Genomic DNA, 25,686 nt, shown 5'->3' on the forward strand with positions numbered 1-25,686 from the left:
AAACAAGAACTTGTGGGTATTTTCAAAGTGGGAGATTAATGAACTTGGTATTGGGATGCATCATCCAATAGCATAATTAAGAAGCAATTAGTAGTCTTATACTGTAGAGAAACCCCTTGTCTCATTTAACTTAAAACAATGAGGAGGAAAAAGAAGAGAATCTCTCGAAGGACCCTTTGCTTATTCCTATTAAAATTCTGCATCTATGAAGTGATTTAACCATATCTGTGTAAGCTTTTCTTTTACATAGCCCGGTCCAGACCTTAATAGGGAAGGGATGTTTGTGTGGATCACCTGTTTGCTCTTCACTGTCGTAATGTTCCTACAGAAAGCACATTGATTGCATAAGTAATGTTGAAAGCTTAGCAATTGAATATGACATTGGAGTTGAAAACAAGAGGCTGTGACTCTCTGTGGACTAGCACTAAGACACAGACCTCGTATGGGTGGTACATCACAGTTTAAAAACCGCCCTACGATCTCCATCCCGCAAGCAACTTGGGAGATGTGGAGGGAGGTAGCAATGTGACCTTTAGAAATAGCTGAGTTATGCTCATTTTTTTTTTCCTGTGGCTTGGATATGGAGAAGCACAGACAGCCTGTGTGACTTAGAAAACTTGAACGGAAATGAAACAGGAAGTCAGATCTTTTCACAGCTTGTTGATCTGTGAAGACGGGCCGAGTCTGTAGAGACCCATTTTCTAACCCCAGCAAAACAAGTCAGGGAAGAGAAATCCAGCTGGGGGGATACTCTGGAGAGGAGATGCAGAGACGACATGACAGAAAAGTAAGTAAGAACAGAGACCAGTTCACTGAGCAAGAAAAGCGAAGCAGAACGAACCACTCAAAGAGAAGTGTGGGTAAGTTCATACAGCTGTGCTCTAAATTTTGGCATATCAACAAGCTGGTGATCAGCTAGAGAAAAATCCTGTGCTGCTGATCACCAGCTGCATGGGTACTACTTTCACCTATGTGTTGAGCTACCAGACTTTAGTAGTAATAATGAATAACAAAAAACAAGGAAATCATTCTTGACTGTTAAAAATGGACTTGAAAAACAGAAAGAGGAAGCTCTCACCAGCTCCGTACTAAGGTTTCCTACTTTTACTAGGTTGAATGCAGTTGTCTTTGTCTCAGCACTCTTTTTGAACAGTTTCCATGCTTTTGACTAGGGTTATAATCCTGCTTCTCACCTGCATATGGGAGCAAGAACACAGCAGTTGTTTCGGCTGCTGATTTGAGGGTTGAAATGTTTTTACAATTGCTTATCATGGCTTTCAGTATAAGCTTCTGCTGTAATTGCTGTGCAGTCTCATGCGGATACAAGCAGAGGAAGGTTGTCATAGTCATGGCTGCAGCTTGGAAATGCCATGACCTGCAGAAAAACCCGCAGGTTCGTGTTGTGGAAAAGTTCATAATGCTCCCCTAAAGTAAGAAAATATCATAAATATCCCTAAGCAGTAGAAGTTTGCCGTCAGCACACAGCCTTATTTGGGTATGACAAACGTGCAAGATGCCAGGACCAGAAAGACTGGAGGAAGAGCATTAAACTTAGGCTGCTTCCAGTCTGAGCTTCCTGAAGCCCTACCTTTGTCCCCATGGAGCTGCTGCCTACTTGGAGGCAAAGCTGAGAATGCATTATTTCTGCAGAAACCTGTTGAATGCATGCTCTATGTATGGCCTTCTCTAGCTCTCTACACTGTTCTGTTGGAACACATCCAGAGGAGGGCCACAAAGGTGATAAGATGACTGGAGGACTTCCCCTGCAAAGGCAGGCTGAGAAAGTTGGGGCTGTTCAGCCTGGAGAAGAGAAGGTTGCATGGAGACCTCACAGAAACGTTCCAGTATCTGAAGGGGGCCTATAGGGAAGCCAGTGGGGGACTCTTGGTCAGGAATGTAGAGAAAGGATAAGGAGTAATGGGTACAAACTGAAAGAGGGGAAATTCAGGTTAGATATTAGGAATAAATTCTCTACTGTGATGGTAGTAAGATATTGGAACAGGTGGCCCAGGAAGGTGGTGGGTGCCCCAACTCTGGTAGTGTTCAAAGCCAGGTTGGATAAGGCCTTGGGCAACCTGGTCTAGTGGGAGGTATGTCTACCCATGGCAGGAGGCCTTGGGACCAGGTGATTTTTAGGGTCCCTTCCAGCCCTCAGCATTCTATGATTCTATTATTCTCTGAGATATTTTGGAGAAGCTGATACTTCCTGAAGCTTTCCGAACCCTTGTGGCAGCATGTTTCCCATTCTGCAGTGTGTAGAAGAAACTACCCTCCAGTTATCTACTATTTCCCTTTCTGCCTTTGATCCTGGCTCAGACCTGGATTTTGCTTGCTCTCTCTAGGATTATTGTAACTCATATTCAGCTACATGAACCCCCAGACCAGTCCCAACACAGAGTGCAGGAGGCCTGTGTTTTGCCTGGCTCAGTCTCACAGGGGTGTCTGCACCTGAGGCCAAGGAGGGCAGCAGGTAGAGGCTCTCCCATCTTGCTGACTTGCAAGGAGGAGAGAGAACGTTCTCGTTGCAAAGGCTGCAAATGGAAAAAGGTAGCAGACAGTTTTTCATAAGTGACTTAGAGAAGAGGTCCAGAGAGAGGTTAAGGAGGAAGAAAAGGCACAATGGAAGTGTTAGTTAAAAAAATTATCCCAAGAAGTTTCAAGTAAATGATCTCTGATTGATTGATTGTGCCAGTGCTTATTCCCACACATAGAGGGGCATAGGCCATTCTCCAGATTGCACTGAAGTGCTGGATAAATGCACGGAGAAGAGAACTGAGAGTCATGAAGTGGGAAGGACTCTGATATGGGCGTTGATCTGTAGTGTTTGTACAATGCGTTTCATGTCTCCAATGAGTCAGCAGCAAAACAAACATTAATTTCAGACCTCTCTGCACAAAGAAATCCCTTATTAAATCCGAAGATCTTAACAGGTTAAGAGGAGGCAGAAAGAGGCAAACCTGGATTTGGCTGGAATGTTAAAGCATCCAATAGCACCAAGACTGGACTGGCCAAGGTGAGGAAAAAGATGGAAAGGGAAGTCGAAGTATATAGTAACTACAGACAAGATGTACCTCAGAAATAAATCCCAGGGACCTTGGAGCCTTTGCAGGTGGATGCCATGTGAGCTATATCCTGACAGCACCTCTCTCAGCTGCATCTCCTCAGACACAGCTATGCTAAACCACAAACTGTGTGTCCAAACAGAAAGCACCAGGTAGCTCACTCTGCCTGGAGGGATGGAGGTGGCATTTAGGAAATTTTTTTCCCAAATAGATTTTTTGATGGAGCAGCACACAGTGCTACAGAACTGACAGCTTTAGGCTTGTCATGTCATCTATTTATGTTTGCTATTTTTAGCTGATTTTTAAGTCTAGCTTTTCTTTTACTGGGTTAAATATATTCATGGCTTTCTGTGAGCACACCTCAGTTAGTGCTTGGCACATTGGTATTCAGCAGATTTTGCCTATTTTGTTTCTTACCCTTAACTGAGATGGAGGGAGAAACAAACCAATACTCATGCCAGGCAGTACAAATCTCTTCACTGTTTTATTAAAATTCTTGATTTTTGATCTTTAACCATTTCAGTATCTTTCAGGCTTAAAAACCCAAATAAACCCAGTAACAAAAGCCCCTGTAAATTTGTCTTAGCTCCGTACTGAAGAAAACTGGTTGTAACTCTGTCAAAGATTTAAGTCTTTGTTTGAATCATTACAATTCCTCTCTTTTTCTTGCAATGTCCCTAGTGAGATGGAAGAAAACTGTTTACTGTGTAACCAGAAAGAAAGTACAGCATTCTATACAAGTTCTCTACATACAGCTGGGAGAAATGAAAACTAGAAGACTATTATAAGGCAAGGTTCTTGGCAAAGGGGAATTTCTTTTTGGATTAATGCACTTCAACCTGTTGATGAGTGAATTAGTGAGGAAATCAACATTTAATGAAAGGGGGAAAACCAAAACCAATCAACATCTCTGAAGTCATTCAGTTGCATTTACACTTCATGGCTAGATTTCAGATATATGATGATAATGATGTTGGTCTCCATTAAGGGAAGTGGAATCCCTGGAGGCATTCCCATCCCTGAAAGAGTTCAAGGCCAGGCTGGATGGGGCTTTCAGCAACCCTGTCTACTGGAAGGTATTCCTGCCCGTGGCGAGTGGGAGACTGGAACTAGATGATCTTTAAGGTGCCTTCAATCCAGACCATTTTACAATTCTATGTGGCTATAAAATGTGACACAGCGTAGTGTGACACCTAAGTACAAACTGTACCTGACTGATGGAGGAGCGGCAGGGGCAGCGGGGAAAATGGAGAACTCTGCTCGTGTCGCTAAGCGGGAAGACATGCTGAGAGACGAGTGACAAGGGTTATCCCTCCTCCCCGAAAAGGGGTCGGGGACCACCACGCTGCCCTCGGGACCCGCGGGTTCCCGAGCAGGGCGGCGGGCGGGGAGCGGGGCGGCCCCGCGGGATGCCCGCCCCGGGCGGTGCCGCGCCGGGTGGCAGCGGGGTCGGATGCCCGGGGGAGGCGCCGGCGGGAGCGGCGGAGCGGGTGAGGCGCGGCGGGGCTGCCGGGGCTCCCGCTGGGTCCCGCAGCCGCGGTGGGGGTTGGGCGTTATTTGTTGTTTCTTTATTTTTCAGTTTTATTTTCCACTTGACTCTTTTTGGGATCGTTTTCCCGAAGTGGCGATAGCCGGGAAGCTGCTCCAAAGGTCCTGGCGGCGGGACCGCCTCGGGCCGGGGGCTGCGGGCACTGCCTGGGGGAGACCGGCTGCAGGTGTGCGGGGGTAGTGCTGGGGGTGCGAGGTGGGTGTCCCTTGGGAGCGGGTGTGTGACTGCGGAATTAGCGCTGACTTGCGAGGAGATAGCCCTGCTTGTAAAACCACGCGTGCCTATTTCCCTCGAGTGTGCATCCCAGGTTTGACTGTTTGGTTGGGGGGTTTAGTTTTATTTTTCCCTTACTGTGTGTAATATGAATTTAAGTGTTGCAGACTGGCTTGTTTTCCCGTCAGAAAGTGAACTTTCAGGGAAAAGGGGATCAGAAATGCGGCCGTGATTCAGGGCTCGGGAAGATGGGCGCGCGCCTCTCCTGACCTGGCTGCCAGCTGCAGGGAGCGCTCGGTGTCAGGAGTGGCAGAACATGAACCAGCAGTGTGCCCAGGTGGCCAGGAAGGCCAATGGCATCCCCACCTGTATCAGCAATGGTTGGCCAGCAGGACAAGAGCAGTGATTGTCCCTCTGTACTCAGCGCTGGTGAGGCTGCACCTCGAATCCCGTGTTCAGTTCTGGACCCCTCACTACAAGAAAGACATTGAGGTGCTGAAGCGTGTACAGAGAAGGGCATCAGAGCTGGAGAAGGGCACCATGAGCACAAGTCCCATGAGGAGCAGCTGAGGGAACTGGGGTTGTTTAGCCTGAAGAAAAGGGGGCTAGGGGAAGATCTTATTCTACAGCAACCTGAAAGCAGATTGTAGCCAGGCGTGGGTCCATCTCTTCTCCCAAGTAGCAGCAATAGGACAAAAGCCTCAAGTCACACCAGGGTATGTTCAGATCGGATATTAGGAAATATTTCTTCACAGAAAGGGTGCTCAGAATTGGAACAGGCTGCACCGGGAATTGGTGGAGTCACCATCCCTGGAGGTGTTAAAAAGATATACAGAAGTGGCACTTGGAGACATGGCTTAGTGGTCAACTTGGCAGTGCTGGGTTAACAGCTTGACTCAGTCTTAAAGATCTTTTCCAACAGAAATGATTCTGCTATTCTGTGATTTCTCTGTGTTACTGGGAAGTGGTCTTATAGATGGAAGATGCCATGCCCTGCCAGCTTTTCTGCTCTATGTTTTGTGACACATTTCTGCTTTAATGGTTACTGATCCAGCTCTCATTCTGCACTGCCTTTTGTACTAAGACAACCTGTTTTATTTTTGGAGGAGCTGTACAAATTGTATTCAGCTCATACTTTCATTTTCTGCAGTGGAGAAAGAATCAGATTGCTGTGGTATTTAGTGAGTTTAAGCTAGCATGCTGCGGACTCTCCACTGCTAATATGCACAAGTACTGGTTTTCCCACTTCCAACCTTTGGGCCAGTCCAGTTTCTGCAGAGGCAAAGTGTGCGAAAGAGGAAGAAATGACAGACTCAGAAAGCTTCTTTGTAGTCACTGAAGTTTGCTCCTTTAAGAATTTAGTTTCTTTACTAGTGGAGAAATAATTAAGTTAGAAACTGAAGAGATCTCCATACAGTAAGAGGAAAAGATGCCATTTTGCATACCTGTATAAAACATTGCCAGCTGAAGGGTGTTAGAATTCATTTGGAAGGGCAAAAGCAGTATGAAAATGCTAGTCAGCATTTAAATCTAAGTGCTTTTATGGCTAAGTACCTGTATTTGATTTTGGAATTCTGAAAAAAATATTTAATTTTTGTAGTGCTAGGATTTTTTTGCCATTTTTGAATACAAGTTTTTTTTCTTTCTTTCTTTTTTTTTTTTTTAAACTGTTTGGAACATGTTGAGTGCCTAGTGGTATTGATTTCCCTTTCAGCGTTAAGACTTTCTGTCCACCCTGTTTATTAGACACAGCTATCTACATCCTATCCTCACATCCTATCTACCAAGGATAAGACATCAAACATTAAGGGGGTTTTCAATGTATGCAGTTTTTCTTGACCTTAGTGTCTGAAAATGGTTGACCTTGTATGATTACCTAGGCAAATGAGTTTGAGTTTTCAGAAATACCTCTCCTGCAACTCCTTGCCCTGCACACCTGAGCTGTTGGAGTCATGGTGCCTGACTGTCCTAGGCCAGATGAGTATGATTATAATTTAGTTGTTTTGAAAACTCAGGGAATAACCATTGCTGAGGAGTCAAAAGGTTATATAATTACACTGCATTAATTAGACTTGCATATCTAAAATTGGGTGTGATTAGAATGTCATAAAGTTTACCTTAAGGATCTTCTTAATTTTCTCTTGTTTTAGGCTGGAAAATTATTTTTTTTAAATACCATTGGACCACATAGGTCATATTCTAATGGCACTTTTATTCAGGCAATCTGATTTCTAAAAGACTTTGTAGTACTCTTTAAAGTAAACGCTAATCTGAGTTGCTGTCTGACATCTGACCCCAAATCATTTCCAGATCTGTTTTCTGCTCTGAGGGAATTTGGGAAGGCATAGTGAACACACAACATCTTTCTGCACTCCTGGGGTGTACAGCTGGCATGGTGCTGGTGTGTCGCAGCAACAGGGCGCTTTGCCCATGTTCACAGTTGCTGGGATTACCAGCATAGGGAACACCAGTTCCTGCAGTGCTGTGGGTCAGACACAGTAATGTACCTTCCAGAAAGATAGAAAAATAGCTATTCATTAGTGAAAATGCCAGCATTTCATGATAGAAAACAGTCAGTACTTGTGTATTTCAGCCACTGCAACATAAAAACAGTCAGTGACAGTCTTAGGAGCGGAATTTGTTGTTAGGGGTCTTGTACCAGTTCTGAGGTTCTAGAGAGAGTTTAGTTTGTCTGCTGCAAAATTTGACTTGACGGAAAGTTTTTTTTCCCCATGAACAATGTAACTCATGGTTGGGCTATCTGTTGCCTGATAACAAAAGCATGTAAAAGTTGTGCCACAGCAAAAGTGAAGACAAGAAATAAGGGTACTACTTTTCACTCCTTGGAAGGGCTCCAGTGAAGGCAAATGTTGTAAAGCGCTTCAAAACTTCTGCAGGCTTCTTCATTAATTTTCTGAGAATTTTTTAAGTAAGCAGCTCTTAGTTTCTTTTCAGCCTTGCTCTGTGCTTGTACCTTCTTCCCATTTTTTCAATGCTGAGGAGTGATACATTTTTGGCATCCTCAAGATCCAGATTCCAATCCTGGGATTTTGCTGTAGCCTATAGGGAGATGCCGGAAGCTCCTGACAAAGACAGGAGGTGTGTCCCTAACTCCTGTCCCCACGTCACCAGTGGGGACAGATGCCACTGACACTATGTACCTGTGCAGAGGGATATGGCAAGCAAGGCAACTTGTGCTGCCCAGGCTTTTCTTTCAACAAACATTTCTCTGAGGAGAAGGCTGTAGACTGAGTAGGAGACTTGTGTTGTCTTATTTGAGCCATATTGTGTGAAGATGGAGGGTTAAAAATACAGGGTGATGTGGCTGTATATGCTCAGTCTGTAGTCCTTTCATTAGTTCTATATGTGGTTTTCAACAAGACTCTGTCTCAGATTCCTTATCCCTAATGTGTTGCTGAGGTTTTCAACATATTTTGAGTGTTTAGCATTTATGTTTTCAGGACAGAGGAGTCATATTGGGTAAATGATGCTATGAAAGTGGGAAATGTGCACCTTAGCATCAAACTAGTGCCTTGATATGATGTGATATGCATGAGGCTTTGGCTGTCATCAGGTCTGCCCTTGCATCTGTGCAGCAAAGAAGCATCAAGAGAAGGTGCTTGTCACTGTCCTCAGGTCAGCTGCCACCAGGGAAATCATGGAATGGTTTGGGTTGGAAAGGACCTTACAGATCATCTGTTCCAGTGCTCCTGCCATGTACAGAGACACCTTCCACCAGACCAGGTTGCTCAAAGTCCCATCCAACTGGGCCTTGAACACTCAGTGGTGAGCCATCCTTCAATATTTTGCTTTCTGTGGCCTTGTTTTCTGCTTCTAGTCTGTCTTGGAAGGAGGGCAAGACACAAGTAAACCTCCCAAGCAAACATACAACACTGCTGGAATAACCTCTGCACATACCTACTAAGAAGGAAGAGGCTTTGCGATTACTAAACATAAATTATGTGTGATTATTAATCAATGTGAGAAATACACAGCATGACCTGCACACAGGTACCCTTTTGGGGAGGGCCATGCTCAAGACAGACATAAAATCTGTGCTGGGTGCAGCAGTCAGACCCACTATGGAGAGGGAAATGATGAGCGACATGAATGCAGTTGGAGAGAGGTGGTTGGCCTTTTGCTTAGACGGTTATCCTCAGAAGAGTTAATTTTTTTATTTGTCTTGAGTTACTCTCTGCCTGGCTGTCACTTGGGATAACTTTTATCAACTTGGGATAACTTTTTATCAAGTTTTTAGTGCTTGTAGAGTGGACTGGCATTTCTTGTGCTTTCTCACTGGGCTACAGCACTTCAACGAAGGATACCTCAAGGTGTCAAACTGCAGTTTAAGAATGAGCTGACTGGTGACCCCAGGCTGTCTAGCGGGTGTTGTATCCCCAGTATCACTGCCCCTTGGAGGCCAGTAAGCAGCTTGTTTTCTCTACGCCGCTTGCATCGAGATCTTTCTGTTGGATGTCTTTTGCCATTCCCTCTTCCTCAATCTAGATGTCTTTCTCCCCTCCGCGTGTGCAGCTGGAGACTCCTCTATTCTGCCAATTGCATCCCTCCTCCAGTGCCAACATGGTGGCCACTGCCATGGTTTGTGCTGGAGTCACAGAGCCAACCAGTCCCTTCCTTTGGGGTGACAGGTGTCAGACTCAAGTCCTGCTCTTTTGGGATAACAATGACCCTGGTGCCTGCATTACCTGGGGATCAGGCCTGCATCCAGACATGGCCAGGGGCACTTCTCATGGTGGTAAACACTAGGGAGGGAGCAGCCACCACTAGACCTCTGCCTGGAGAGACCAGGAGGGGTGCTGCTTCTGGGATCACCTGCATCCTGAGCACCTAATGAGTATGCATTCTTGGAGGGTGGGGTGGTAGGTACAAGCCTTGTGCTGTCTAGCAACAAGATTTTAAAAAAGGAGTAGGAAAATAATTGCTGTTGCTAAGCAAGACTTCAACTTTTTTTTCTCCCATAACCGAGCTTCAATTATCTAGATATATCAACACAAAAACCCCAAGATGTATTTATACCTGTCAGCTAGATTTAAATGTAAAAAGGTGTTCAGGAGGAAAATATTTCCTGTGCTCTGCCAGTCTGGATTCAGTACAAAAAAAAAATAAAAGCATTTTGAGAATTGTGTTTGTGAATACATAAACTAGAAGCAAACATGAGCAGCATTAAGGATGACTCAACATGCAACTCTGCAGCAAGCATAGTAAGAATCATTAGAGTGGGCTTCCTTCAAATAATAGATTTAGTGCATTTACGTAAGTTCTGTTTGAGTCAACAAGCATTAAATAGCAATTCTGAATGAGAACCATTTTTTTTCCACATTAAGAAAAAGCAGTGGCAGAGATTTCAGAGGCTCCTTTTCATGTATTTCTGATCCAATATTCTGGACTGTAAATTCTTGAAAGGCTTCTCTCTTGTTTCATCTTACTTAAATGAAAGTGTGGCTGAGAACCACTTTAATGGTTACTGATCCAGCTCTCATTCTGCACTGCCTTTTGTACTAAGACAACCTGTTTTCTTTTTGGAGGAGCTGTACAAATTGTATTCAGCTCATACTTTCATTTTCTGCACTGGAGAAAGAATCAGATTGCTGTGGTATTTTGTGAGTTTAAGCTAGCATGCTGCGGACTCTCCACTGCTAATATGCACAAGTACTGGTTTTCCCACTTCCAACCTTTGGGCCAGTCCAGTTTCTGCAGAGGCAAAGTGTGCGAAAGAGGAAGAAATGATAGAAAGCTTCTTTGTAGTCACTGAAGTTTACTCCTTTAAGAATTTAGTTTCTTTACTAGTGGAGAAATAATTAAACTAGAAACTGAAGAGATCTCCATACAGAAAGAGGATGAAGCACCTTGAAAGAAAGAAAGCTGAATTATACAGGAAAGTAAGGGCTGAACTTTCCTTTTGTTCTTGTAGGCATTGTGGAGAGGAAAATGCAATGTGCAGGCTAGGCCATGCATTAATATCTTGATTAAACAGCTGAAATCAGTTTTGTAAATGTAACTTTAGTAGGGTATATTTTAGATAATCACACACTAGGTAAGAACACAGTATGGCTGTTGCTTCACAGTAGGAATAAGTGAGTGCCACAACTGGGTAAGTATGTTAACACCAGCAGTTCGGGTCCTGTTGATGGTTAGGGGTCTGAAGAAGGCTGACAGCCTCTATGCTCTATTTTTTCTGAAAGAAGACTTAGGGAGCTGAGAGAGCACTTGGGACACCTACGCAGGACAGCTGTGTAAATAAAACCTTTCTTGCAAGTGATGGGTCTCAGTAATACCAAAACTGTTCAATTTTCTAGGTAATTAAGTGATTCTAGTTATGGTTTGGGGCTGGGATTCTGTTTTGTTATTTTTTGGAGTAGAAGTTGAGATATGATCAGCAGACATGGTTGAACTTTTGATAAGTCACTGATGATTGCCATCTTTATCTGTAAATTATTCTCTTTTCCTTATTATACCAAGGAGAGATCCTCATCTCTAGCTGTTTGTTAGAACAGGTGAAGGTTTGCTTAACAAGCTGACATTGCCTTGCACTGTAAAGGCAAGTTTTGTAATGAAATAGTTATTGAATTAAGCAGTGCTTCCCACATAGCTTGGTATGTGTTTGATTTAAGTATTTTTTAATTCTATTTGGTGTGGCACTGATAATACACTGGGAAATCAAGGAATTTGTAGTCTCTTGGTGGCACTCAGAATGGCATATTTCTCTCTTCTAAGCTGTTACGGGATGTAATCTTTTGTAGGTATAGAATTTGCTTCATTCATAGCTTTTTTTCTGCATCTCCCTGTTGGTTCATTCAGTTGAGGTGCATGTGCACACATGTGCATCATGCTAGTGCCTGCTCTATAAGGGTAAGGTTGCTCATTTTCCCTAAAAAGGGTGGCTTAGCCCATTCTAGAACATACCTTGGTACTGATAGTATATAATCTGGAAAAAAAGCAATAGAAAACTGTGAAGAGAACTTTGCAGGCACACAGTGAACACAGGCAGACTTGAGCCTCCATGTCAAGCCTTGCATCTCTCAGTTGAGACATCTCTCTTCCTAGCTCTGGATCCAACAGAAGAGGGAGGAGGAGGGGTACAGGTGGGCAGCAGAAGGCTTAGAACAGAGGGATCCCACATTCTGTCTCCCTCTTTGAATAAGGGGATATCTGGTTTTTGGGAACTAGGAACATAATGTGATGGTTACAAATACTATGTCCTGCTTTAAGTACCAAAAAGACAGTGAAGAGGAATGTCCTGAAGAGAAATCCCTCTGTCAGGTTTTAATCTGGGATGATGCTCTGTTATCTTTCCCTTGTTCCAGGGATGGAGGAAAAAAGTATGAGTGAATGTGCCATCAGACATGCTGGAATATTGGATTGTGCTTCAGTAATGCATACAGTGCTGTCTGCTAGTTCCCAAGCTGATCTTTTATATTTTGCATTTCATGAATTATGCATTTTTAGTGAGGCAGCCTCCAAAAAAGTTGTGAGGGAGTCAAATGTGAAGGAAGTTTTTTAGAGATTCTTCTTGAGTTACTTGAGAAAGAAGCAGATGTTGCAGAGTCTCTTACTTATCTTTTTTTCTGCCCTTTTTTTGTTGATTTTGTTCTACTGCGTGTCTCTGTTGCTGACTTTGTGGGTGGTAAAAGCTTAAGGTTTGGCCCTAGCAGGAAGCTGATGTGGCATGAAAAGAAAACATGATGTACTACTTGCATTGTAAGATAAACACTGCTATCACCTCTTCTCCAGCACTGTTCACCTCTGTTCATCCAAATTTCTGCATGGGAGAAGAGTCAGGCCAGCCTGTCCTCATGGTCATGCTCATGGTCAGTCTTCAAAACCAATGTGAGCCCAGCACCTGGTTGCAGAATCAACTGGTTGTCAGTGCCTTCTGAGAAACAGGATGAATTGTGTCCATGTCACAGGGAATGGATTTGGTTTAAAAATCTTTGAGTTTATTTTACTCCCTCCACCAGTGTGTCATTAATTTAATTGCTCTTTGCTTTCTGAAGAATTTTGGAGGAGGTTGGGGGTGGGTGGAAAGATCTATTTTAAACTGCCGCCTTCTTTAATTTATGTTCCTGGTGTATTTTTACAAGCAACACTTTGCGATCCAACTGCCACTTTGAAATGTCATTTACTTGAATAAAAAATGTAATTACATTTCTAAGTGTGACATAAGCACCAAAAGTAGGAACTGAATCACAAAGTGCTGTTTGAACAGCAGCTTTCCCATGACAGGAGGGAAAGTTTATGAAGTCCAGGGTATATACAAGTGTAGCAAAAATACTCAAAACCACTTGTTTGCAGGTTTTCCCATCTCCCATTAGGCTTTCTATCAGGGAAACAGTTATTTATAAATCCCCCATATTAAATAAAAATAGGCGAACAATATTTGATTATCTTATATTCTCTGTCATGGCTTTGTGTTTTGGATGGGAATCAGTAAGCCAGAGCTTCCCAGCACCCCTTGAGGGGCAGTGGCTTATGCATCTGTTAACCATATGCACAGAAAAGGGAGCTTGTTGAACTCCAGTAGTTTTGGAGTTTTTTTCAGGATTATTACCATCAAAAGCTTTTTAAAAATTGCTTGTTTCAGTTTAAAAGCTGATGCAGATCTCTCATCGTTCTGCCTGCAAAAGGGGTAAAGGAAGAAATTTTGCATTCCCATGTATTTCTTGGTACTCCATAAAGCAAAGTACATAATTTTAACAGATGGACCAGCTCTTGCTGTTCATAGACCCAGTCTGTTCAAAATCAAAAGTGTGAGTAAACCATACAGTCATTTTAAGTAACAAAAGGAAAGTCTGCAGCATCTTCTTTTTGATACTGTATGTTTTAAATTGGTGTTAACAACTTTAATTTCAGTTGTCATTGTTTTGCATACAACAGTGAAAATCCAGGCTACTCACTGATCCATGGACTGAATGTTTGTAAGCTGCAGGTTCCATTCTAGTTGGCAGAAGGTTCAGTTATTCACAGTCCACTGAGGTTTTTTCAATACCAATGCCTTTATCCTAAAGGAGAGAGAGAAAAAATTGTGATGTCTTGGTTCTTCTGGGACTGTCATCTATTACTGATTCTCAGCTGTTGTTCTCTAGGTAGAAATTTGTGTGCTTGTTGAGAATGTACCTACTAGTGTCCCTCAGCAGGAAGTGTGAGTGTGTGTATATGTGTGTATGAGCTCTAAGTAGAGGAGTGTCCCAGTGTTTCCATGAGGTTTTCCATTTCCAAACCTTACAGCCAATATTTGGCTGTCTGTTACTTGGCATCAGATATAAATCTTTCCTGGGCCTTCAGGTTTTTGATTTTCTTGGCTGTGCATGAATGCATTTCCTGCTTTTTACTACTCAGTGCGTGCAGGGAAAACTCCTGGTCATGCTGTGTACACCTGTGTTGGTGCAGCCTATGAGTAAAAGCTAAGAGAAGGCCTTGTATGTTCACAGCATACAGTTTTTGTGTAAATGGAAACTAGCAGCCCAATCCCACCTCCAATTATCTCTTTAAAGTTTATTAACACCTTTTCACTTACAGCTCTTAACCTGCCTTTTGTTCAGGGGAGAGATGAGGTCTGGGTCTTGCCACCAGATGACTTGCTAGCAGCATCCTGTAATAAAATTTCTCCAAACAACCGAATATTTGGAAAAGCCAAGCATCAGCAGGGCTCTGTGTATATGCAACAGTGCTTGTAAAAATGTGTGCGTCACTGTTTATCTCGTTGCCAGGGTTGGGATTCGTGTATAACTCCTTGACTGGATAGTGAGCTCAACTTCCGTGGAAAACTTAAGCCCCTCTTGAATTTACTGTTAAAGCCAGGAGGGGCAGAAGGTCAGCTGACATAAAACTATGCTGAATGAGTAATTCCCTCTGTGGACTCTCAGTAGAAGGATCTTTACAGCCTTCTCTGGGGATGCCTTTATAAAAAGTTGAGCTCTCACAGAGTTTTATACTAAATCAATAAATAATTTAATAACAGAGCTGCTCAGGATCATAAACTTTGGGAATTCCCTATACTCAAATTTCATCCAGAGGACAAATTTCTCACTTAGGGAGCAGATACTGGCTTTGTCAACTATTCAGTCCTCAGGCCCTGTCTCAGTCGTAGGTCTTCTTACCAATAACAGACAATGATAAATAACCCTTCCTAATCCTGTCTGTAATGCCAAGGGCATGACAAGATTGTGTCTTCGTTTATGTCTCTGAAGAACAGTGACAGCGCACCCCCTTTGTGATGATCTCCTGTGATTTCTACCAAATCCTCAGGGAGGAGCTTTCTCCACACTTTGAAATTGACCCTAAACTTAACTCAAATTGAGGCAGGAACATTCCTTTAATTCCTCAGGCAGTCATATGGTGCATAGTCGGCTAATACTGCCTTATATGGCCCATTTGTTGACTATAAGTCCTAGGAACTCCTGGTCTTTAAATCCATGACTTAGAGACAAAGTAATGACAGTACAAGTCATTCTGAAGTTAAAAAAAAATTGTTATTGAGCAGTTGCTTTGATACCAGTCTTCCTGTGACTACATTGTAGCTATATAAATAGTTTTCACTGTGTGGAGGAAAGCTTGGAAATGTGAACCATGTGCACCCAAAACCCCAGAAACTTGAAAAACCAACTATATGAAGCATATTATTAAGTAAAATATGGTTATCTTTTACATGTCATGTTTTGTGTTTCATTTGGAGGGGTATCATATTTGGATGATATTTCTCTTTGTAAGAAAAAAAATTGAAACAAGTATTTCAAAATAGTACAAGATTTTTTCCTCTCTCTTTTTATCTGTATTTTAGGAAGACATGAGGTATGGTCCTGGACAACAGCAACCAAGGAATCCTTGTGTCTCATGTGGCAAAAAGTGAAAGTACAACTAACGCTAAGCATGTCTTTCCTTGCTGCTGTTTTTTGGTTTTGTAGAAGACTATACAGCTTTTTAGCACAGCTACTGAAACGGTAGGTTTTTATTACGCTGTTACTTATTTCAGTAAATACTGACCTCTAACACCTCCACACTGACACCTGTTTTATCATTTGTATTTCAGGTGGAGCAACTACCTTCAGAGAAAACTCATAAGTAATCTTTTTGTTGTTATACCACATTCATTAATCCCCCCTGCAACTCCCCTTTCGATGCAGAACAGCAGAAGGCAACTAATCTGTGAATCAATCTCAATTTAGGGAATCTCAGTGTGCTGACAGAAGTTGATCTACTTGGTTATAGTGCAAGAGAATGGAAAGGAGAAACAAAGCAGGCCAAACACATGAGAGAGGTAAGAATTAAATTTTAATCTCTGCATGAGGACGGGAGAGAACTGGCCATTGGAAAAGGAATAGCACTCCCAGTGCAACCAGGTGCAGTAGCTACCAGAGCCTGCTACACTGGCTGGTCAGGTGAAAAGCAAAAAGGGGAAGCATGAACATGGGTCTAAATAAAGGCTGCAGAAGTACAGGCCAAAATGTAAATCAGGTGTTAGTCTTGCATATTCCCTGAATTCCCACCTCTAGAACCAGCAACACACAGCAACCTTAAGAAAAATCATCCCTAGTGCTAAAGCCCAAATAATTTGATCATAGGTGCTGTCACTTGGCCAGCCTTTGATTTGAGGTAAAAATTCTCATTCCAGGGAGGTATGAAGCACCATTTCTCTTCCAATCTCCCAAGGTCCATGTGACAGCAGCCAGGGCTTGGCAGCCTTCCCTGCTATCCAGTGCCATCAGCTGCAGCTGGGGGCAGGCAGGGCAGAAGCTTGTGTGTGACCTGTGCCAGCTTGGGTGCTGTCCAGCAGGCATGGGGCCCGTGTGCTGGATGGGGGCCAAAAGTTCACAGATCAACACAAAAGGCCAAACTATTTGGAGGAACAAGTAACAAAAGATAGCAAAACTTATAATAAATTTGCAAGCACATATTGGGCAAAAAGCCTTTCAGAAAATCTATGAACCTTCTAGATGATCAGACCTGGAAAGGAGACTCCTGTATATGGAGCAGACCAGAGATTGAGACCATCCTGCTGCCCCCTTCAGGAAGCAAACTGTCAGAGTGATGGAGCAGCCTGTGGCACTGTAGAGTCTTCCTAATTTCTGCCAGTTAATTGCTCCACATTGTCTCAAGAAGGGTTCAGATAGGAGCCAGAGATAATGCAGAGGAAGTCCAGGGAGTGTGTAGCTGGAACAAGGGCTGTCTGCTTCAGCACTGAGCTTCCAGATCTGCTCAGCCTGAGGTCACCACTGCACAATGGATTCGGGTCAATGTAAGGAGATGGTTTTTGCCAAAAGGAGTTTTCTCCAGATACCTGTTTCTGTCTTTTTGCTGCTGCATCTCATGTGTCAGTGCAAGTTGTGAATTAGTTGAGTTTAAAGCTTTTAGGGTACAGAAATCTTTCTGATGTGTTGTAGTTTGTTTGACCATGTTAATGTTTACACCAGCAACAGTGCAGAGATTCAAACAAGTCCCTGGGTGTGGAAAGAGTGCAGAATCACTCTTAAGGCAAAGTGCCAATTTAGGGTGTTTGCAAAAACACCAGTGTTGTAACACTTTTTTGTATATAAAACTTAAAACATATACTCTCTCATTCCCCTAGCTCCCTCTTATGAGTAGTTTGGAATTGCACTCCAAACATCAGGAGTTTCTTCCAAGATTTAAATATTTTTATTGCTAATTTTTTTTATCTTTTTCTAGGCATATGAAGAATTATTTTGGAGCTGTCATATCAAATACCTGAGACAAGTCAGGAGAGACAACTATAGTGTAGTAAGAGCGGTGCTTTTTCAGATATTCAGCCAAGGCATTCCTTTTCCTTCATGGATGAAGGAGAGAGATATATTGAAGGTAAAATTCATGTCCTAAATGAACATGATTCAGCTATACTTGCACAGCAGAAGGAAGTTTTGTCCATTGTGAAAACTGATGTGTTGCCTGTTGAAGTAGAGAATCATTATCAGAATTTAAAGAGTTTTTCAAATGCATTGAACTACACTTAATTGAAAAACTGTCCCTGATCTGAACATATCAATCTGAACATGGGTTTAAATGATACAAACAAACAAACAAACAAACAAAAAACCCAGAAAACAAACAAACCAGGAAAGAAAAAGTGGATGGATAACTTTTACTGCCACCCTGCTAGATATCACTCAACACAATAGGAATCCTTGTCATCCACATCCATGCGAAGTCCAGGGGCTCACTTGGGAAATGCTGTGTGGCTGGAGTAGCAGGAATCCTGCCCTGGGCTTGAGGAGCTCTGGCAGAAGATAGCAGCAAGGAGGTGTGATCTGTAGCTATAGAGATGTGTCTGCAGCTTGGAAGCTGTCTGTAATCCTAAATACCTCACTGAATTTGGAAGTACCCAGCTTTGCCAGAGTATGGGTTACATATTTTGCTGAGAGCATATTTTCACCTTTTTTTGGCTGTCCCTGTTTTTAAGTTTGTTAAGGACTTAGCAGTCACATGGACACTCCTTCAAAGTATTTGAGTCGTGAGGCCCATTTTTTTTGTTATTTGAACTGTACAACCAGATCATAGAACTACATCGTGACTTGTACATAGACAAGTTTATATAACTTTACATTCTGCTTCTTTTTACGCCTTTTGCCTTTTATCCCAGCTTCCTAAAAAGCCTCTTTTATTGCCTTTTGTTTTATCCCAGCTTCCTGAAAAGCTTTTGTATTCTCAAGGTTGTAACTGGATTCAGCAATACAGTTTTGGGCCAGAAAGATACACAGGTCCCAACACCTTTGGGAAATTGCGCAAATGTATGGAGGCATTGAAGACAAATGTGAGTATTTAGGAAATGATTGGGAGGAATAAAAGCCCTGAGAAATGGGTTGAGACAGAGTTAGGGAACTGCTTCTGGTTACATATTTCTGTGGCAGTCAGCCTCTGTCCCAGATTGAGACTGCTGAGCTGCTGGGAAGGCCATCACCTGTTCCTGCAGGGGAATCCAGCTTTTGGGGATCCTCCCTGCAAGTTAGGGAGGCCACCCTCCCACAGCTGTTACTGTTACCTTTGCCATCAAGTGCAGTATTTCATCATTTTGATTAAAATAAACATGCTGTATGAGATGCTTCTGGATTCCCTCCCCAGATGGGAAGGAGCAAACAAACGGTGCATTTTCTTCCCAAACTACTGTATTTCCCTTGCTTCCATCTCCATGAAATGTTTTATGTATCCAGTTTTACTATAATTTCTCTCTGTAAGCTTAAGCACTTGATTACAAAGACCTGTCAGCCTCACTGCCCCCTCTGCTCAGCATTGCCAGATTGCCATGATTCCCAGCCTGGAAGTATAACTCTTACGTGTATTTAAAATTTGGGGAGATTTAGTAGCCTCAAGGCCTTCTGAAGCAGAGATAAAGAGTTAGCCTTTCAAGACCTTTAACTTTCCTTGAGCTCTTCTGGGGTTCCTGCATGTCTGCAGTGGTGTGAGCTCTGATCTGTTCCTGTTTGCTTTGCTACCATCTGTCCCTACCACACCACCAGCTCTCCTCCCAGTCTTCCTCCTGGCAGGCAGTTGCTTTGTGTATTCTCCTGGGTCACAGCTATCAAGAGGATAATAGTATATGCTGGACTCCAGAGTTTTGGCCAGTTGGGTTGAAATGCTTCTTGGAAAGCAACTCTTATCCAGCATATCAAACTTTAAACTGTGATTTTAAATTCTGCAATACACTATGGTTCTGGGTTGTCCTGTAACAGTTGCAACATCTTATTGTACTGGTACACACAGGAGATAGTTCCTTTTATGTGACCCTGTGTATATAAGCCTCAACTCTGTAGTTTTAAGTGCTGTTACCACGGATAGCAAACCCCAAATAGACTTAACTCTAGAAACAAAGCACTAGTAAGAAAAAGAGGGCTTTAAAATAGAGATCTGGTCTTTGTCCCTTTACTGCACCCTTGCTGTCCAAAGTGACAGCTGCCTGTCTTCTTGAGATGTGCCTGGTGGTTCTTGTACACAGTTATTGTTTTGTTCTGGTCATGCCTTGCATTTGCCACTGTTGGTTTGTTTGGCTTTTATTTTTGATTTTTTGCAGTTCTTTTAATTTGATATTTGTGCACAAAGCATTTAAACCTGATTTTTTTTGAGGAAAAAAGTTTCAAGTCAACAGAATTTATAAATCTACAATTAACAATTTGTTTCAGAGCAGCATTGTGGTGCTTTGTGCTGTTGCTGGGCATGAAGTCTAGCTCCCAACTTAATTTTGTTTCTGTAAAGATGGAGCTTGGCTAGTGAGATGGATTTTTGCCTATTTTCACTAGCACTGTTCTCTGCTGACTTTCCCAACTCCATTTTCATAGAATCATAGAAGCATTTATGTTGGAAAAGACCTTTAAGATAATCAAATCCAACCATTAATCCAGCACTAAACCATGTCCCCAAGTACCATATTTACACATCTTTTAAATACCTCCAGGAATGCTGACTACCAATTCCCCATGTAGCCTGTTCCAATGCTTTGCAACCCTTTTGGTGAAGATTTTTTTTCAAAATATCCAATGTAAATCTCCCCTGGCACAACTTGAGGCCTTTTGCTCTTGTTCTATCACATTAGCTGGGAGTAGAGACCGACCCCCATTTGGCTACAGCCTCCTTTCAGGTAGTTGTAGAGAGTGATGAGGTTTCCCCTCAGCCTTCTTTTCTCCAGGCTAAACACCCACAGCTCCCTCAGTCACTCCTCCTTGAGCTCCAGGCCCTTCTTCAGCTCTGCTGCCCTTCTGTGGACACGCTCCAGCACCTCAATGTCCATCTTGTAGGGAGGGACCCAGAACTGAACACAAGATTTGAGCTGTGACCTCACCAGTGCCAAATACAGAGGGGGATCACTGCCCAGGGCTTGGTGGTCACACTATTTCTGATACAGGCCAGGATGCTACTGGTCTTACTGGCTACCTGGGCACACTGCTGGCTCATGTTCAGCTGGCTGCCAGCCAGCACCCTCAGGTCTTTTTCCACTGAGCAACTTTCCAGCCTCTCTTTCCCAAGCCTGCAGCATTGCCTGCAGTTGTTATGACCCACGTGCAGGACCCAGCACTTGGCTTTGTTGAACCTCACACAACTGGCCTTGGTCATCTTGTGGGCTGGTGCCTGCAAAAGCTGTCGTGCCTGGGCTGTGTTGGTTAATAAGTGCATTATGCTTAGAACAGGCACCTCTTCCTGTTTTCCAATCTTTAAAGTTAAATATATTTCTTAATAATTTTATTAATATTCTTCTCTGTGCTTTCCAGTGGGCTGAAATAAGTGCTACTAAAGATCATGAAGAAAGAGGAAACATGTGTAATACACTCTTTTCTGATGAAAGCAAGGAACACAAATTATATGAGGCCATAAAATTCATCATGCTCTATGACGTTGTTGAAGCCTATGAGCAGATAAAGAACAGGGAAAAACCTGTACACAACCTTTTTAGCCTTCTTTTTGCTCGTGATTCTTCATCTGACCCTCTGAGTTTCATGATGAATCATCTGAACTCCATAGGTGACTCCATTTGCCTAGGCCAGGTAAGAATGTAAATGAAAAATAAATCACAAAACTTATTCTTTAGTTGTGATTAGGTGATTATATCATACATCATTTGTAACAGCTGGCCCATTTTCTTCTTTGGGATGCAGGGAAGTAGACTGAGGAGAGCTCTTTATCTTCCAGGAAAAAGACATAGTAAGAGCAGACAGTTTTCTTGCTGGGCCAAAAATGAATGCTGCAGGCTATCAGTAAGACACAGTTTAGAACCTTGGATATATAAATTAATTTTAGATTATGCAGTTTTGACCTGTTGTTTTGCTATTCCTATCTATTCCACTATGCCAAACCCTCTAGTATCCCACTGTTTTTTCCCCACTCTTTGGTTCCCAGGAGATCTAATGTCTGTTACAATTACAATAATAAAAACTCTACTGTTCATCTTTATGTGTTAAAGTTTTTCCTTCTTATTTTATATTTAGTGAGAACTTAATTACTGACATCTAAGCTCCACACTACCACTCTGCAAATATTTTCCAATGCATGAAATTGGCTTTTTATAGTCGATTTCAGTTATCAAGTCAACTGTTACATGATGCCACCACCTTTAGGAGCAGTTTGATTACTACTGGAGGAGTTCTGCTTTGTCTGGCTATGCCCAAGGAAATTAACCTTTCCCAAAGCATTTTTCCAGTTTAAGCAATCCTTTGCAAGAAGTATCAATGAAGACCCCGGTTTATCAGTTTCATGTATGTGAAGTACAAGGAAATTTTTTCCTTTTGCTGTTACAATTTCCTTATGTAGCAAGTGATTACAAGGTGACAAGCTTTCCATTTTTCAAGGTGTATCAATCTTTTGATAACAGCTAGTCCTTTCCCTAAGCTGTGTGAGCTGGCTTTGGGAGAGGTTATGTATCCTATCAGGTGGAGGAGAGATATTTCCAAAGTGCCAAGCATTAACCAGAATATCCTGTGTATGCAAAAGAGCAGTGGAAAGACTGTTGAGAATGCCTTCAAACTTAATTTTCCTACTCCATTTGCAAAGGGGCTCCTTTTATTCCTTGTCTACTGTTTTGAAGCTAAGTCACTTGCCTTAACTTAGATTATCTTCAGTTTAGTTTTCTAAGTCTAGAAATAAATGTCTTACATACTTCTTTCATTTTTAGGTTGAACTATTTCTTCTTGGATATGTGCTTGAAGTAAAGATAAGAGTTTACAGACTGCATAGGTTTAATACTGAGGAATTTCAAGTAAGCTATCCAGCTGAATACCGAAGGGAATGGAATGAGATTTCTCTCCTGACTGAGGATGACCACTACTACCACATCCCCCTGCTCAGAACGTGAAGGACCAGTGACTTCTCTTTTCTTTGTAAAATATAGTAAGTGACCAGTTCCAGTGAATTAGGTTTTTAATCAGCAGCAGTAAAATCTTGAGATTGCTTGTTAATTATTACAAAGTGATTTATGGGTTTATTGTGTAAACATTTTACTTTCCTGTTGCAGCTCAGTTCACCATCAGTCAGCCATAAAAAATGTAAAATATATTGCTATACTGTCTGGGAAAAAAAAAGTCACATTTGATGGCTGTCAGATCAAAAATAATTGGACTGCCTGACAAAGAAGGAGAAGGTAATGCTGGGTTTTCCATTGCTAGCTTGAGGATTTACTCAGACATCTATGGATGGATTAGAGTCGAGTCCTAAAGCAATGACTGCCTTTCCCTAAATGCCTGTCTGTCTCTAGTTAAAGGAAGGATGAAGCACAGAGGAAACACCTCCTGGGTCACACAGTTTATACTCTGAGCTATTTAACTTGCATTGACTTGGGGCTGCCTGGGATGGGAGGATGTAAACTGGGCCTCTGCACAGCTACTTCCAGTCTCACTTGGCTTCCCTCGTTGCTGGAATGCCTCTCTCCAGGGATGGGCAGAGCAAGCAGCTGCAGGCTGTACTTACTTCAGACATGGGAAGTAAAGCTGTCTGCACCCAGCAGTGATGCCTGAAGATGACGAACTGTTACACAGGGGGAAAAATGACCAACACACAAGAATACCACACCAGATGAATGGAAGCTCTGCTTTATAAGTGAGGAAAATACATAGCTTTCTCAAAGCTAAAAAGGGCAGCATTAATAGGTTACATAAAGCAGAGCTAGACCCAGTAGCTGTGTGGGTTTTGTCAACTTGTAAATCCTTTAAGGGCTGATTTCAGCATTACCTGCCAAGATTTCCTTTGCAATTCATCTGAAACGCTGTGCATGGAATACATTCACAAACACTGCATTTTCAACAAATATTCATTTTCTATGCATTATGTGAATTCAGCAGTGTTGCACATGTTTCATCCTTGGAATATGTATCAATCTCCTTGGATGAGATTTCTGTCTTTAATTTAGACCTTCATGTTTGAAGAATTCTCTCCAGGACAATGAAACTAGATTTGCCTTACCACATGGAATATTTTGCTCAGTTCTGTTTCCTAAAAGAATCAATTATGTTTTGAGTATTTCAAAATAAGGGACCTTAACTTGAAGAAATCGTAGATCTCACAAAATATTTGTGGAAAGCTTACAATGCCATAGGCATACAGTTGTATTGGAGAAAGTGGAATTTATTAAGAAACAAAGCCTCTCCTTTCCTTATCCTAGAGATATGGGCATAGGCAGGTTTTTTTTCTTTAATTCCTTCAGGAAAAATTGCAAACCAGTAATAAAAATGTGAATGGGGCCTGTGGGAGATAAAGTAGTTTCATGAGGTATCTAAATGGTAATGCTTGGAGTCAGTGGAGAGTGCTCTGTTCCTTTGTGGAAAGGAAAGCAATTTTATCCCTTGCACTGCCTTTTTTTTTTTTTTTGGTATGTATATGTATATATATTTATAAACACAAGCACCTGAGTTCTGTATTGTAGCAGTTTTGTTTCCTAATGTGTTTCTGAGTTGGATTTTGTTCAATAACTTGTAGCTTTTAATTAAGAAGGCTTGATAGCTGTAATCATTTCATCTCATCAAAACCTGCGTAGCAAATACTGTATTTATGAAAAGAAACTTTTTTCACTGAATGAAGTAATTTTCTTACTTTAGATTTGGTTTTGTTCTGCATGAGGAAATGTTATAATGCTTGAGTGTAGAATATTGCTGTCTATTTTGCATCAACAGTAACATTTGCAGCTATCAATAAACTTGTCTATATTTTATTCTTGTTTTGGTGCACACAGACATATAAAAAAGTATGTATTTTTATAGTGAGCTTTTTAATAAGTTGTGTATTATTTATGAATAGGAACGCAAAAGCATTACAGATGAAAGTGACGAATTGTCAAAATGTACGATTTGTGATCTTAAGCATATTAATAGCAGGTGGTTAATAAAGATCTAACACAGACAGTGGAATTTATCTCACCAATTTGCATGTTTGCAACTGAACTAGGTCAACTTGGGCTCTCTACCTTGTCAGTGGAAGGAAATGGCACATGGACAGCCAGAAGAGTGGGTCTCTGCAAGGGTCTGGTTCTCCTCACTGACTGCAGTGGGAGCTGGCAGTGATCAGCATAAATATCTCTGCCTCAGGGATTTGAAGTTAGGGGAGATTTTCTCCCAATAATCCAGGAAGGACATATTGAAACAGATCTGCTGGCTTATCAGATGTTATAGAAGTAGTAGCTTAGTCATGACAGGAACAGAAATGGGATGGGAAGAAAGAAGCTTCAGGTGAAGATAATCACAAGTCTTAGAGATAAATGCAGGGAGAGCTCTACACAGGACCTTAAGAAACTCTGAGACAGATTTGGGGCTGCCCTGAGTTTTAATGAGTTTCTCTGATAATATATTTTACAGATGTAGAAAGCAAAAAATACATTTTTACATATAATGAAATACATGTGTGTATATATACACACACACAGAGAGATTATATATATATATATACACACACACACACATATATATATATATAAAAGAAAAATACATTAAAAAATCATTCTGAATAAAGTGCATCTAGAACTGACTGGCATTATGAAAGGGACAGGTAATGCAGGATCTTTTCCAGTTAGTGGCAGAGACAAATTTGCCATACAAACCCAGAAGCACACAGTCATTACTGCTTTTTTTAAAATGCAGGGTTGTAGGTAGCTGAAGTCAGGATGTGTTTATTATTTATTAGTTTTGGTTTAGCAAAAAGAAGAAACTTCCTCGTCAGATCTGGATTTTTTTCCCCAAACTTGAAAATGTGTGTTAAGAATTTAGCAGAGCAAGTGAAGAAATTTTTATCTTTTGTTTGTAATGGAGTAAAGTCTTGGGTTTGGAATGTCATCTTTTTTTAAAAATTGCATCTCAAAAAATGTATGAACCATGTTCCATATTTCATTTCAACTCCAGAAGAAATACTGGCAATCTTCATTCTTCAGCT

At 41.8% G+C, this 25,686-nt stretch overlaps 1 protein-coding gene across 4 annotated transcripts; it reads left to right on the plus strand.

Annotated features, from left to right (window-relative positions):
- Positions 1-633: 633 nt before the first annotated feature.
- OTULINL (OTU deubiquitinase with linear linkage specificity like) lies at positions 634-24,661 on the plus strand. Of its 4 annotated transcripts, none has more exons than XM_071553706.1 (8): positions 634-860; positions 15,623-15,782; positions 15,872-15,903; positions 16,008-16,099; positions 17,506-17,655; positions 18,476-18,604; positions 21,051-21,323; positions 22,448-24,661. In XM_071553706.1, exons 1-8 carry the CDS (start codon positions 764-766, stop codon positions 22,625-22,627), a joined length of 1,113 nt encoding a protein of 370 aa, XP_071409807.1. In that variant the 5' UTR covers positions 634-763; the 3' UTR covers positions 22,628-24,661. The 4 variants fall into 4 exon arrangements, with proteins under 4 accessions (XP_071409807.1, XP_071409809.1, XP_071409808.1 ...); XM_071553708.1 differs by having other exon boundaries at positions 634-787; XM_071553707.1 differs by lacking the exon at positions 634-860 and adding an exon at positions 4,456-4,552.
- Positions 24,662-25,686: the final 1,025 nt, after the last annotated feature.

This window comes from Pithys albifrons, chromosome 4, assembly GCF_047495875.1.
Source record: "Pithys albifrons albifrons isolate INPA30051 chromosome 4, PitAlb_v1, whole genome shotgun sequence".
NCBI lineage: Eukaryota > Metazoa > Chordata > Aves > Passeriformes > Thamnophilidae > Pithys > Pithys albifrons.